This window comes from Triturus cristatus, chromosome 3_2 (assembly GCF_964204655.1).
Source record: "Triturus cristatus chromosome 3_2, aTriCri1.1, whole genome shotgun sequence".
Lineage (NCBI taxonomy): Eukaryota > Metazoa > Chordata > Amphibia > Caudata > Salamandridae > Triturus > Triturus cristatus.
The window spans coordinates 895083302-895099599 of NC_140584.1; the positions used below are offsets into that span (position 1 = coordinate 895083302).

The window sequence follows — 16298 nt, forward strand, 5'->3', positions numbered from 1 at the left end:
TTCATAGGTTTGATTTATTAAAACTGTATCTACTGAAAATTCAAACAGTTGAACCTCTTGTTAAGTTTGGATAAATAACAGCGCACCAATAATCATCGCACACACCTAACGGCTCAACTCTTGGCAAACTTAAGCCACAATGCACTTTTTAGACAACAGCGTGTTTGAAAATTGAAGGTGAATTGGCATTAAAACAAAGTGACATCTTTTTCAACTATAGATCACAGGCAAGCGAGAAAAGCTTCAGGAGACCAGTTCACTGCACCGTATCCGTTCACTGCCATAACGTACGAAGGGTTTACCACTTCCATTTAACAAAGTAAGTGGAAGGCTACAATGTTTCTCTGGAAAGCATACTCACTGAAAGTGTAGTGAATGAAACAGGAATTGAAAAGTCTCCTCTGCCATTCTGTTTCAGATGTGAAAGTATGTGCAGAATTGACAAGTACTCTACTATTATTATGATCCAATGGTGAGAAGTAAGCACAAAATAAATGGAACTCACAGCATACAAAGGGACACAGTTACTCAACAGTGAACACGGCTAACGCCCACATCAAGTAAGCTCACTGTTAACTAAGATTCCTATAGCCAACACAAATGTGCTATAATACATTTAATATACGCTGCTTCTTTTTTGCATTTACAGGATTGAAAATTAAAATAGCCGCCTTGTTTTTCAAAGTAATACGAATGAGAAGAACACACTACAAAGTTCAGGTACCATTTATAACTCCTAGAAATAATTAGGGCTAAAACAATGAGAGAAGGGCTTTAAAAATATTGAATTCTTTTTTAATTTTTTATGATGTTAAAGATTACACCGTGTCATTGCCCTGATGAAAATCCCAAGACTAATACTGGAATTTGAAACGCGTCGGCACTGTTCCACATGCAATCCATGAGGGAATCTGAATAAATATTGCCCATAAGTCTCGAAAGGGATATTCAACAAGGTTTTCATCCCCGCTGACTTTAAAATTTATCCCCATGGCCAGTAACTCTCAACAAAGAGAAAGAAATAGTTGTGTTATGATACTTCTGTGAGGTTATTTTTCAGCAAAACTTAAGACTGGTGTAACATGTTTAATGATTAATGTGACTTTATTTGCACTATTTTGAATGTCCAATTTATTATTGTTTTTTTTTTTATTGTTTATGATTCATTGAAAATGTATTGTGTATCGCCTAATTTTCAGGCTTGCATGAAAGTATTGAAATTGTGTTTATAAGTGTTAAATATTGGCAAAGCAATTGAGCCAGAACCAAGAAAATGTATATATATTGGTTCCAATGCCCGCTTGAATAAACAGCTGGACATTATAAAATAAGCTGGCCGGATTCGCTTTTTTCTTGAAACTTTACCACATTCTATCTGGCCACATTGGACATAACCCCTATTTGACCAACTTTCTAAAAGTGGCCTTTTCAAAATTGTAATTACAAATCTGACTGTGCCATTAAAGAGGAGTTAGAAATTTGGTTTCTGATTGGCAGACATATGCACCCCGTCCATGCAGGAACTACAATCCTAGTCAGGGTAAGTCAGATACACACCCTAAATTAACCTGTGCTCACTCTCTGGTAGCTTGACAGAGAGCAGTCAGGCTTAACTTAAGAGGCAATGTGTAAAGAAGTTGTGCAACACTTCAAACAGTAAAACATTGAAAACACCACACTATACCTAATTAGAAAAATATATAGCTTAATTTAATGAACAATTCAAGAACAAAACGACACAAATCCAATAGGTAGATCCTGAGATATGCAATTTTAAAGACTTAGGTGAAAAAAAGCGCACAAAAGCGCAAAACACCAACTGTGGTAGCGCCAGACTGGGAATAAGTTACAAGTTCAGGCTGTCCGAGATGGAGCCTGGGCCTGCGACAGGGACCCACCTGAGCTTGCTAAATACAGTACCTTAAATTCTGGTGTGTGCTCAGCACTGCATTGCTTTGCAAGACTTCGCATCGTCCGGCGTTGGTTCTGAGAAAGATGATAGAAGGCAGAGCACCGTAGGCCCACTTTCAAGGGTCCAGGACTGGGTTGGCACCACTTGGCAGGGGATACTCATGGATGGCAGAGTCCAGGTGCTGTAGCCGGTGAGTTGAAAGTCTTTTGTGTCCCTGAGACTACAGAAAACAGGAGGCAAGCCAGCAAGCCATTGGAGTCACTTTGGTTCTAGGTTGGAGAGATGCAGGTCCAGGCCTTCTCACTACTAGGCTAGAAGAGCAGCAGGCAACAGGTCAGCACCTTAGAGAAGAATTCCAGAAGAGTGACAGTCCTTTCAGCAGCACAACAACCCTTCTTCCGGGCAGAGTATCCACAGGTCCAGAAGTGTACTGTCTTGGTAGGGTCGGAGCCCCAGTACTTATACCCAGTTGTGCCTTTGACGAGGGGTGACTTCAAAGAAGGGTCTTTGAAGTCCACACAGGCCCTTTCTTCCCAGCCCTGTCTCCAGACTTTCAGTAGGGGGTAATCAGCCCTTTGTGTGGGAAACAGGACACCGCCTATTCAGGTGTAAGTGTCAGCTCCCCCTATATTCCTACCTAGGAAGAGGTATCAGAATGCAGGTGAAAGCAGGTGAGTTCTCTGTCGCGCCTACCCTTCCTGTGTTTATGGCTGTCTAGAAGAAATTTACAAAGTGTAGCTATCACTAATCCTAACCATGTGTTGGAGACACGCTGCAGGCACACAGAGTAGTAAAAGCAGAGAAATGCCCACTTTCTAAAAGGAATGGCATGGGGAGTAAAAAAAAACGATGAATTTAGGCCCAGATCTCTGTACTGGAGTTAATGTATGATATTGTTCTGCATTCTGTCCATCAATTGTTCTTTTTAAATTTGTCACCCCCGAGTGAGACGGGTATGCCCAGACGTCGGTCCCGTGCTCTCCATGCCCCGGGAGTCAAGCTATCCTGGCTGATGATGGGTGAAACCCTGAAACTGGTCCTAGGATGCTTGTTGCCAGTCCAGGGATGACCAGGCCTGGCAGTTTGGGCTGGTCTGTTAAGGAGAGGATGTGGCCTTACGGCTATAGCAGTCGACCTCATATCTGGGGAACCGGGTTTGAGTCTTGGCTAGGACGCGCAACATCCTGTGATTCTGGGCAAATCACTTAATCTCCCCGTGCATAACAAAAATGAATGTGTCCTCATGTAACGCAACTGGTGCTCATGTAAAGCGCTCTAATACTGGATACCTTCGGGTCAAGTTTGCGCTATATAAAACTCAGTAAAAAAGAAAAAAGAAAAAAAAACTGTTCCCATTGGGTGCAGGGTCAAGACTGATTTGCATACAGCTGGGTTCAAACTGGAATAGCATAGAGAGCAAAAAAACAATGGATTTAGGTCCAAATCTCTGTACTGGGGTGAATGTATGATATTGTTCTGCATTCTGTCCATCAATTGTTCTTTTTGTATTTGTCACCCCTAGTGGGATGGGTATGCCCAGACCTGGGTCCTGTACTCTCCATGCCGCTAGCGGAGTTCCAAATGGAATGGCTTTTTGACAATACCAGGACATGCAAAAGTTAAAAGTACATGTCCTACCTTTTAGTTACCCTGCCCTATGGGCTACCCACAGCCTACCTTAGGGGTGACTTATGTGTAATAAAAGGGGAGTTTAAGGCTTGGCCAAGGGTTTTAAATGCCAAGTCAATGTGGCAGTACACTGCACACCCAGGTCCTGCAATGGCAGACCTAAGACACTTTTGAAAGGCTGCTTGTGCGGGCGGCACAATCAGTGCTGCAGGCCCACTTGTAACATTTAGGTTACAGGCCCTGTATGTATTGTGTACCACTTTACAAGGGACTTACAAGTAGACTAAATATGTCAATTGTGTATTCACCAATGTTAACATGTTTAAGGGAGAAGCACATGCACTTTAGCACTGGTCAGCAATTCTTAAGGTCTCAGAGCCATAAAACCAACAAAAAGAAGGCCAGAATAATAGGAGGAAGGCAAAAGGTTTGGGGTGACCCTTCAGACAGGGCCATTTTCCAGCAAGAGGATTTTTATTACAATTTCATAGCTAACAAACATGAACTGGCTACCTGGTTCCAATAAAATGTAGTACTTATTAAATGTAATAAGGCAACCTAATTTTATCCTACAGGACAGGTAGGACTCACATAGTGAAAAACTATTTTTGGAGTTTTTCACTACGAGGACATGTGAAACTTAAAAGCACATGACCAACCTTTTATTTACCATATACTCTGCCCTATGGGCTACCCAAAGCCTACCGTAGGGATGTATAAAAGGAGAGTTTAGGGCTTGCCAAGTCGATTTGGCAGTTTAAAACTACATTCAGGCTGCAATGGCAGGCCTGGAATATGTTTTAAGGTGCTACTTAAGTGGGTGGTACAATAAGCGCTGCAGGCCCACTAGTAGCATTTGATTTACAGGCCCTGGATATATGGTCTACCAATCTACAAGAGACTCTAAAGTAAAATAAATATGCCAATCATGTATATAAGACAATCAGACCTTGTTTAGGGTAGTGAGCACAAGCACTTTAGGACTGGGTAGCAGTGGTAAAGTACACTGAGTCCAAAAGTAAAAAAAAACTAATTTCAGCACAAAAAATGAGGTAAATAGGCAAACAGGTATAACACTTGGCATTATGTTTTCATGAGTCACAACCCTCCCAATGTCCACTTCAGAGGGGAAAGTTGGGGTAGACAGGTCATTTGTAAATTCTGTGTTCATTTGTTTGAAATAGAATTGATGAATCGCAGCTCATGCTTTATGTGGCTGTCAGTAATTACTGCAGGAGAGGATCGAATTAAAACAAAGGTCTTATAGGGCAATCTCACTCCTCAATCTAGATACCAAGATATTGGCGAAGGTCTTCAATAACTGCCTGACCCCAGACAAATCGGGCTGTATGCCTTATAGAGCGATGCGAGGAAACAGCGGTCGGAATGTCGGGTGAAATAATATCACCGCGATTGAAGTTAGGAGATTCATAGACTTTTTGGTGAACAACTTTGATATAAGAAAATGCGAGCATGAGCACACTGCAAACAACATACAAGTTGTATTTGGCTACTTGATTCACCGGCTGGTGAATAAGGAGATTGAAGTCTGATCTATAGAGATTGAGCTTGGTGTTCTATGTCCTGAGGAGAACCCGATAATAAATCTCAGTGGGTTCGTAAAGGAACGACTGATCTCATTCTTGACCAAATAGGTGCCCACTAGGATGGGATTACCACTGGTTGCTCACCAGAGTTTTTGTGTATATATAATCCTTTGCATATTAAGTGAGCATTGTAGGTCCACCATTTGGCTTTGACCTCTGAATTAAAAGCAAAATGTATATATTTTAAAATAAAGATCAGAGGCATTGTACATTTAACCTGATAGAACCATAGCTACAAATTTGTTGTATTTGTTTATAATTGTATAGTGATTTGCACTGTATATTTGTCACATTTGTTTGTTCTTGTCTGTTAAATGTAGTGGTGTCTTCAGTATATGCTCATTATTGTATTTGCATATATTGAAATTTTTGAAAAAGAAGGGGTTTTTCATCAAAACAAAAGTATGAAATGATAAAAAACACATGAAAGAAAAATAAAAAACAATTCTTCAAACCAGACTGTTTAGGTCTTCTGGCCCCTGGTATAAATGTGATGTTTGAATGAGTATCAGTATTGGCATTTTGTTGTGTTTGTTCTTAGTATATTGGTCCGGCCTTACTGATTAAGGGCCAAGCCCTTTCTTGTTATTATACTTATTGAGCGATGCGGCACAACCTTTCAAGGTGGCCGAATGTCTGGCATGTGCGACCAGGTTGAGGATCAGCTGTCTTGTTGGTACTGGACACCAAAAAGGCCTTTGAAACAGTTTAGTGACCCTACCTGTGGGCACTACTGCATAAAATAAGGATAAGTCCACAATTCCTGGCCTGAATGCAGCTGCTATACAAAGACCCATTTGTGAGTGTCAAGGTGAATGGGGTCTTTTCCGGGTACTGCCCCCTCGGAAGGGGCACCCGATAGGGCTACCTCCTTCCCCCGCTGCTCTTTGCCTGGCCGCAGAGCTCCAGGCCTGCTGGTTGTGAAAGGATGCCCCTATATAGGGGCTCCGCTGGGATAGGGACTGATAGGATATGGTCTCTCTATAGGTGGACAATATTCTTGTATACCTGGCCGATCCTGACAACACTGTCCCCAGGACACTGGAGACCTTGGGTGTGTTTGGCTCCTTCTCAGAGATTCTCATTAACTGGCACAAGTCTCACGCATTCCCGCTGACGGAGGGTGGTGGGACCGGGGTTGGAACTATCACCTAAGGTGGGAGCCCAAAGGGTTCTGTTTTCTGGGAATCTCTATGAAGAAGTACCAGGATCGGTTCTTCAGAGAAAACCTTGACAAGATCTTGGACTCCTATAGAGCCAGTGTGGCTCGTTGGAACAGGTCCCTAAATGTGTAGCCCTCTATTAAATTATTTACCTGTCCAAGCTCTTAAATTTGCTACACAATACCCCCTTTGAGGCGTGACAAGGACCTTGTTGTATGGCAGCAGGGCCAATAGATTGCCATGACCACCCTCATGAGAAAGCCGCCGGATGGTCCTAACCTGAGACTATAATATTGGGTGACCCAACTGCAGGTGATTAATGACTGAGCTTTTTCCCCACAGCAGGAGCCCTCGGTACAGGCTGACAGGCATGCAATTGGCCCAGAGGAGTACACGTGTTGGCTCTGTGGGAAGCAGGGAGGGTGATCCTTCTGACTGTCATGGCGATGGTCTTCAATACTTGTCATAGGGCGACTCAGACCTTGGGAATGCAGGGGAAATTGACGATGGAGACTCTGCTGTGGGACTCTGAGATGTTTCAGGGGCTGCATGCAATGGAGGGCTATAACAAATGGGATTTGCTGGGTATTTCGAAGGTGTGAGCCACTTAGATAGGAGCAGAGATGATACCATTCTCCAAATTACAAGAGCAATATGAGTTTACTGGTGGTTAAAATCTCCAATATCAGCGATTGCGTCACCACCTGCGACCCTACAGTGATTGTTGAAAGAGGCTCCAGACGAAACGCCCTTCAAGTTCAGAGAATTAGGGGCTACCTTCACAAGTAACGCCATGTCTCGGCTGAAACAGCATGCATCTGTTGGACAAGCTCAGGGACAAATGGGAACAAGACCTGGGCACAGTAGGGGATAAAGACTGGGGTGGCTTGCCGCTATCTGCATCAGGTGGCCATTAGAGCAGGCTTTAGGTTAATTCAATTAAAGATACTCCATAGAACAGACTTCACCAAGGCCAGGGTGTTCCGTATGGGACTAGTTGAGCCAGATCCGTGTATGTGGGGCTGCGGTCAGATGGGTACCGTAGTGCACACACTCTGGGGATGACCTGGGATTCAGGACCACTGAAAGTAAATAGGTTGCAGGCTGTCTGAGGTCTTGAAGTTTCCATTGGAGCTCACCCAGCAGCTGGTCACACTAGGCATTTGTGGGGAGACTGGTATACACTCCTGTTCTGTAATGTGGCTTTCATAGAGACCAGATGGGAAATGATCAGAATGTGGTGCCAGAGTGGAATTCCATCGGTCCATGTCTGGGAATCAAATATGGACCGGTGCTTGAGGGCCAAGAAAATGGTTTACTGGGCTAGGGGTCGCTCATGGAATTTTGTCAAAATCTGGGGACCTTGCTGTGATTTCTAATACGGGTAAACCCCCTAATGAGTGCAGCTCCTACAGGCCGATCTCTCTTTTGAACCCGGAGGCATAAATCCAGGCTAAGCTTTTGGCAAATTGCCTACTCCCAGTGATACACTCTCTGGTTCACTCTGACCAATTGGGCTTCATGCCGAGATGCAACACAGCTCTTAATCTTAGACGACTGCACAGGATGATAGGTAGAGTCGCGATTATTGAGAAGGATGCGTTAGTGGTGTCGCTAGACGCACTCATGGTGTTTAACATGGTGGAATGGCCATTTTTATATGCAGTATTAGAGAGACTGGGCTTTGTACAGAATTTTTTTAATTGGATTAAACTCTTGTATGTGGAGCCTTTGGCTCAGATCTCGGTAAATGTGAATGTATCTAGAGGGTTTGAGCTCCGGAGGGGAACAAGGCAGGGATGCCCGCTGTCCCCCCTGTTGTTTGCATTGGTCCTAGAGCCCTTAGCAACCTGTATTGGGGGAGATCCTATGATCTGCGGACTACGATGGATGCCAGAGTGGGAAGATACCATTTTCCTATATGTGGACGATATCCTTATGTATGCAGCGAACCCGAGTGTCACGATTAACAGGATGCTGCATATATCCGAGCTGTTCCATAAGTATTCAGGGTACACAATTAACTGGGGCAAATCAGTGATATACGTCTTAGCAGGAAGTCGGCCTGCACTCCCCAGTGGATGGCAACTCCGAATAGATACAAAAGGGTTTCGATATTTGAGCATATACTTTACTCGAGACCCCACAGGTTTTTATGAATTAAACTTGGCTCCCCCATTGAACCACCTGAAAAGTGATATTCAACACTGTCGCCCGTTGCCACTGTCCCTTTTGGGTAGAGTGGCACTTTTTAAAATGATGGCACTGCCCAGGCTCCTCTATGTGCTTCACAATACACCTTACCTAGTACCCCCACGGTATTTCCAGCAAATAGATGCAGCTGTATGACAGCTGTTGTGGGATGGGGGGGGTCACGTATCTCATTAGCAAAGCTGACCAGGGGATGGTCCCTCCACTCCGACACTACTACTGGGCAGCCCAACTCACAGTAATCAACCACTGAGTACATAAACCCCAGAAAGAGCCTGCATAGCGGATGGACCGTTGTAATATGCAACCAAGCGGATATCTTAGGGAACTATACAGGGTTGAATCCTTCCGCCCCTGACTTCAACTACACTCCGAATTTGACAAGAGGGTACCAGGGTGCTGGGCTGGCACGGCAGACTCATCTTGATGACTCCCTTGTGGGACTCGAAGAGGCTGGACCTGTTGATACACCAAGCAGGTTTCTCGAGGGTGGGTGATCTTTGGGAGGTGGTACATCAAGACCTTCTTGGCTCTACAGAAGAAATACCAGATGCCACAATCTGAAATTTTTAGATACCTCCAAATTACCCATGCACTGAGAGTGACAATATCCAAGGGTACAGTACTGCCAGAGGCCTCCCCACTCGATGATAGGCTACTGGATGATTATTTAACTATAAAAGCAACATTGCTGATGTACCATAAACTTATAAACAATCTCCCAGACCCCTTGACGACGGTTTGGAACAGGTGGGAGGGAGACCTGGGTGCTCTAGACAATGAGGAATGGGTGGGGGCCATGGCCTCCCCCAGAGAGGTGGCCATGCGCCTGCGCTTCAGACTAATAAAGCTCAAGATCATAAACAGAGCCTACTACGCATGTACCACCCAGCTGAAAATGGGGATGCTCACCTCGCCAGTATGCCCTAGTGGGTGTGGACATGAAGGTACCTTCTTCCACCTGCTCTGGGAGTGCCCACCACTCCAACAATACTGTGCAGCAATACTAACGACCATGAGGGGAGTTTATACTGTAGAGGAGAATAAATCAAGGAGATGGTGTCTGTTAAACATCTGGGGAGACTCGGACCTTACAAATACTAAGCGCTTGTGGGTAACACTGGGATTTATGATTGCAAAACGTAATATCGCAAGGAAATGGAGGGCCATAGATGCCCTGACGTTGATGGAATGGAAAACGGATTTAGATTGGTGTATGCAGGCAGAAAGGGCGGTCTATGAGAGCAGGGGATGCCCACAAAAATGGACAAAGGTTTGGGGGAAATGGTATAGCTATCGTGGAATGTTGTGTAGTCCGATTACCAGACAGGATCAGGAACAAGAGACAATATAACTGAAGGTAAAAAAGAGGCTGGGGTGGGTGGGGGGGGGGGGTTAGAACTTGGAAGGTGTCAACTGTTGGACTTGGCCTTTTTTGCAGAGTCGTCCCTGAATTTTTTGCCTTCCTCCTAGCCTTTTTTCTGCCATGGTGTTGGTTGTTTTAGGACTCCGGGCACTTTAGCACTGCTGTTCAGTGTGAAATGCGTGTGCTGTCTGTGGTAAACATAGTAAAATTGGTCTGCACCTGTTTGGCGTATTTAATTTACATGCCAGTCCCTTGTAAAGTGGTATCTAAGATACCCGGGGCCAGTAAATTAAATGCTACTGGTGAGCTTGCAGCACTGATTGCGCCACCCACCAAAGTAGCCTTTCAAACCCGTCTCAGGCCTCTGCCATTGAAGGGCCTGTGCGACCAGTGTTACTGCCGCTGTGGCGTGACACCTAAAGTGTGTGCCACGTCTGTGACACCCCTTATACTGCATGTCAGTCACCCCTAAGATAGGCCCTAGCTATCCCTATGGGCAGGGTGCATTGTAGGTAAAAGGTAGGACATGTACCCTAATTGCATGATGTGTACCCAATTGAGACTGGGTAATATATGGCAGCAATACACAATGTCTCAACAGGCAATTCACGTGAGGGGACTATTCAATAAGTAATCAATCCTATAGCACAAGGAAGGACAAGGGAGACCATAAAAAGTGAGAAGTTGTTATTTCGCATATAGAGACACAAAAGCACAAAATTGCGGTAACCATAACAACCAAAGTGCACTGAAAGTGTAAAGTGTGTAAACGGCGCAGTGACAACTGTGGTAAAAGACAACAATCGGCGGCACGAACACTCCGAGAAATGATATAGGTCAACAAAATTATTTCACATTCACAGACATAATTTCATTCTTTATGGTTGACCATTGGGCCGGCCGCAATTGGCGTTGCGGGGTCGACGGCGTTTCGACCTCTTTAATTCGAGGTCATCATCAGGACGATGGTTACGTGACTTATTAAAAGTGCTCTGTTATCAATAAATGAAGGTAAGGGAAATGGATCGGACTGTATCGATAGCCGGAAACTAATCAAAAACCAGGGTAAGGACCAATTTGAAGTCCAATTTCCAAGAAGGGAGGGAGGTGGGGTTGAATGTGCAAACGGGAGGGAGGCAGTGACCGGGGAAAAACCCCGCCAAGCAGCAGTTGGCGGAGATTTTCTGGAGCTAGGTAAACCTCCCCAAACTCTGCTGATGGAGCAGAATTTTTTGACCCACCCTGGGTATCTATGAGATTGAAGTGCACACAGTTTGGCCCAGATTTACTATCCTTTGATGCAAGGCAACACTGCACCAAAGTTGCTGTGCTGCCTTGTGTCAGGGGGAGAAAGAAAACATTTAACATACCTACTAGAATGTGGTGCATTTTTTCTCTCCCCCAGCCCTTGTGTGCTTTTGCCAGCCATGTACCGACGCACACTCTCTTGCGCCATAGTGTAGGAGATATAAAAATATTTCTCATTGCCTTGAGGAGATATAAGTTTGTGACCCAAATCCCTATCTATCACAGTTTGTAGTTAGAGATTTTTGTAAAAACCCTTGGATGGTTGCATTGGAATGCCCATGTACCGCCCATGGAATGGCCCCTTGATGCTAAGTACCACAAAGCAGCATATAGCATAACTATGTGTTACTTTGGGATACTGTCCAAAGCAAATCCAGATTGGGTTGGATAGTAAATCCCACACAGACACTTTGCGCTGGGTGTGCATCACAAAAATTACACAAACCCAGCGCAAAGCTTTAGTAAATCTGGGCCTTTGTGTGAATCTGAAATTAGGGTAAAGCTTATAAGTTTGTTTCAGTGACTGGATTCACTGGAATCCAAGCCATGCAAGATCCATATTGATCATTGGGGCAGGAGAAGAAAATGTATTGTAAAAGGGTAAAATAAACAGCTATCCTGATGGATTAGGGGCTTTTAGCTTGTAGAGCTTTTTCTCTTACTTTCTTTCATGGCACACGTTATTTTCCAATGCATTTTAGAACGACAGGTGTCGCTGATTTGTAGTGAGAACAACTGACAAACAGCCAACCAACAAACCATATTAGGGCTAATTCTGAAAAACGAATTCTGTATTAAACATATCCAAAAAAGGTAGAACATGTGCCGAATACTCCTACTAGTCACAAAAATACTTCAGAAATCAGAACAAAGCAAGTAAGGCATTTTCATTTCACACTGGACTGGTACTTCTTTTTCAATAATTTACATTTTTTTCCCCTGTAGATTCAATATTTCCTGCAACGGCGCCCGTCCTTAAAGACATTACTCATCGACAGTTACAGCGAGGTTCTTTTGTAAGTTTCCTTTAATTGCCTTCTGTATTCAGCCCTGTGCAACTGCATGGATTCTGAAGGTAGTGGAACAGCAGATAAGTTCCTTCTGGCCACCAATGTACAAGTTTCTAAAATGTCCTGAACAGTATCTTGCATAATAAATTATATTTTCTGCAACCCTTGCTAAATTGTTTTAGCAAGAATTAATTCACAGAAATATATCCGATTATGTATTAATTGTTTTGAAGAAGTAGTATATTCAGAGTATTTTTGTTGGTACACTGGGAAAATAGTATGTCTCATTGCTGCGCAAATCTAAGAACTTGACCCTCAAAAAACAATTCCATATTAAAATAATCTGCCCCAGGAAGCTATTGAGAGGGACTTGATTTTGTAATGTATCTAAATTATGTATTTGTATTGTTTATATTATTTCACTGTACAGCAGGTTGTAAGATATATGTCGAATGTTGCTAAAATACTAATTATGCAACTAGATAAAACTTGATAATTCTAATGAAAATATATCATGATCACTAACAGTACTGAATAAACCTATGCCAATTGATCAAAATATATTTCCTAGCTAGAAGATTAGAATGTAAACTTATACTTACAAGTAAATAACTTGACTTCTTAGGCATTGAATCTTTAGAATATTTGAACAGTCAAGCACTTTGAACTATATTAAGAAATATAAGCAATACAGAAGGTGGGAGTGAGACTTTCCAAATTAAAATAGAATTTGCAGATATGTCTTTTCTCCTCTTGATTCTCTTCATGCAATAGCGCTTGGTAAAGGTACGTAGGAGTTGTCACATACTGACCTTGAAGTTGTTTAGCAAATACACTGCTACAGAGACAGCAGTAGGTATCGTTATTCCCCCAATAGTACACAAAGATGAACTTTGAAAACAAGTAAAAGAAGAAACAGCTTGATTTTCACAAGATCTTTCGACATAAAAGAAAGACCTGTTCTTCAAACAACCTTTTGTTTGAGGAAATTCGTTTTGCCAGGCATGCAGCATAAATAATGCTTATACTTTACATACATCCCTGCATACATACATACCTGGACAATATCTCAAAATGCTTTTAATTTTTTTTTTATTTATCAAATTGCAGGGCCCCGAAGGGTCTATCCTCCAAAACAGGATATGTACAGTAACAGATAGACACATTATAATTTTATATTAAAAAAACAGTGCCCAACCCCACCCCCAACCCACCCAACCTCACTTAACAAGTTCAAAGTTCAAGTTCAAAACACTTTATTCGGATACCGTCATATCCATAAAAGCACAATAAACATAACACAATCACCATACGTGGCTGTTGGTACACACTGTGTTTAAAAATGTTTTAAAATGGCTAAAATAGCACCTGTTCTCTTTGGGCATGGGAGACTGAGGATCGAGTTGGAGGCCTTTGAGAACTTGCTCCTGGAGTGAACCTTTTCTTTCTTTTTAATCTTTATTTTGACTACAGTTAGTCATAAAAGAGACACAAAATATCATAAAATTACAGTTAATACAATCAAAAAGAAATATATCCATCATACACTTTATAGCCAAAAAATGAATACTGGTCAAGTTAGCAGACACAGTGGATGACACTACACAGTCACCCAACATAACAGAAAAATATGAAACTAGAAGATCTCATAATTACAAAAACTTTCTTCTAGTTTTCCACATTGCGTCCAAAAATTTGCTAACAGCAAAAACGGTTAATGGTGATAGGTCCGTTTTTAGTATTCGAAAAGCCTCCAAATGTTTTCTGAAGCCCCATTTTTTACATAGAGGAATAATCCACTTTCTCCTAGATGCTATGTATAGGGGACAAAAAAAGATTACATGGAGATCATTTTCGGGCTGATCAGTGCATAGAGGGCAATTAACAGTAGTTGGAGGGTGCCATCTATTCGTAAGAGCACGGACAGGAAGGGAATTGTATCTCCATTGGACATATAGTTTTCTAAGGGTAGAGGGATAAATATCGTTCAGCACTATCTCAAATTTGTAATAATTTTTTATTAAGATGAATGAGCTTGTCATGGAACCCAAATTATCAGAAGTCAGCCAAACCGACCGGTTACTTTCATAGTACATTATAGCCAGAGCTTTACGCGATATGGTCTTAGATGCTTGTTCTGGAGAGCTCCACAGAGAAGGGCAACCCATCCTGTCAAACTCAGCCTTGATATATTTTATCCAAGGAAGGTTTTGTATAGTTTGAGACTTCAATAGATCCAAAAATTCTAATCTATAGGTGTTAAGTTCGGGGGTTGCCCAAAGACGCCTCCAAAAGGTTAGGGGCTTTAGGGCTAGTTCCTCCTTGATGGATCTAATTCCTAAGTCTAGCCTAAGGGGAAGAAGAGGAGTACTGGAGGGAAGTGATGATAATTGTCGCAAAAATTTATTTTCAGTGGCCAGAAATGCTTGGAGGCAATTGTGGCCCCACAATTCCGCCCCATAAATTACTGCCCCTCTAGCCTGTATCTTGTAAATTTCTAAGGGTGGGCCAATAGGTTTTATATAGGAATTATTCCAAAGTTTAATAATCCCCCCAATTTTCTGAGTTAGTTTTAGTTGGGATTTAGTTTGGTGTTGAGTCCATAGGAAGTTTTCATTTATAGTCACTCCCAGGTACTCAAACACCCGGACTCTCTCCAAACTAACACCGTCGATGGTTGGATTTGGGCGGGATTTTTAAGGAGGATTCAGAATCATAAACTTTGTTTTTGTCGTATTAATTTCCAACCCCCTATCCTGACAAAAAGAGACGAAACCATCCAGAACTCGCTGGATGCCCATGGGGGACTTGGCGAGTAGCAAGGTGTCATCAGCAAACATAATCGCCGAAATCCCCACCCCAGCGAGCTTTGGTGCGTCTCTATTAGGCACCAAACTTAAATAGGGGATAACCCCGTTTACATAAAGGCAAAAAAGGGTAGGAGCCAGGACACAGCCCTGGCGAACACCCCTATTGACAGGGAAGCTAGATGATAAATTTCCCTCTCTCCCACATCTAACCTTGGCGTAATTGTCGGTGTGGAGTCGGATTATAATGTCAAGAAGGGGGGGTGGAATTCCTAAGTCACGAAGAACAGCCCATAGCTTGGTACATGGGACCAAGTCAAAGGCTGATCGGAGATCTTCAAAAACAGTATATAAGGATCCACCCTCAACCATGACAGTTTTCCAAAAGAGCATATTAAACCTAAAGATCTGGTCAATGGTGGATACACATTTCCTAAACCCAGCCTGGTAATGGCTCAAGATCTCATACTCATCAATCCAGTCCAATAGGCGATTAATAATCAGCCTAGCAAAAAGTTTTTGAGCTACATCAATAAGGCTGATAGGCCGATAATTAACTGGGAGAAGAGGCGATCCCTTCTTAAAGATTGGGACCACCTCTGCACCCAGCCAAGTAGAAGGTATCTTCATACCCCTAGCGATTCCATTAAATACAATTAAAAGATAGGGAGCCCAGACTCTTGGTTCATGTTTATAAAGGTCACCGTGCACCTTATCAAGACCAGGGGCCTTTCCCGCAGGGAGTGCGGAGATAGCAGTCTGGACTTCGAAAAGAGTAAAACTAATTGGGTCAAGGACACAATTGTCACTCAACGGCAATTCAGATAAGGAAGAGACTGTACTAGAGGAGTGGCTGTTATATAAAAGACTAAAATGCTCCTCCCAGACTTGGGGAGCAATATTCGGGGTAATTGCAAATTCAGTGTCCAATGAACCAGTGGTCACGATCTTCCAAAATCTACAGGAGTCTCGATCCGCCAAGGCAGATGTTAGATATGCCCAGTTCTGAGTGGCCCACTCAAGCTTACCATGGTGGATCAAATAACGATAAGTACTTCGTTTAAAGTTGATAAGATCTCGAGTATCATTTGCCCTTAGTGCAGTCATTAATTCAGCTTTTGCCAGTCTGCAGGCCCTATTATACCATGAATGCTTCCTAGATTGATATTTCTTCAAGGAAGCTAGGGGATTCAAAATATTTTCTAAGCTTACATAAAGTGCATCATTAAGTGCAGCAATCTCCCTATTGGTGTCTGGGACTAATTCAGAATCAATAAGGCCAACC

General features: G+C 42.9%; 1 protein-coding gene across 4 annotated transcripts in view; it reads left to right on the top strand.

The window, feature by feature from the left end:
- Window positions 1–16298, top strand: part of TRPV1 (transient receptor potential cation channel subfamily V member 1) — a 460649-nt gene that overhangs the window by 240134 nt on the left and 204217 nt on the right. For all 4 annotated transcript variants that reach the window (XM_085649322.1, XM_085649326.1, XM_085649325.1 and 1 more), the window contains exon 10: window positions 12142–12212. In XM_085649322.1, the coding sequence (XP_085505448.1) occupies window positions 12142–12212 (71 nt within the window). The remainder of the gene's footprint in view (window positions 1–12141; window positions 12213–16298) is intronic.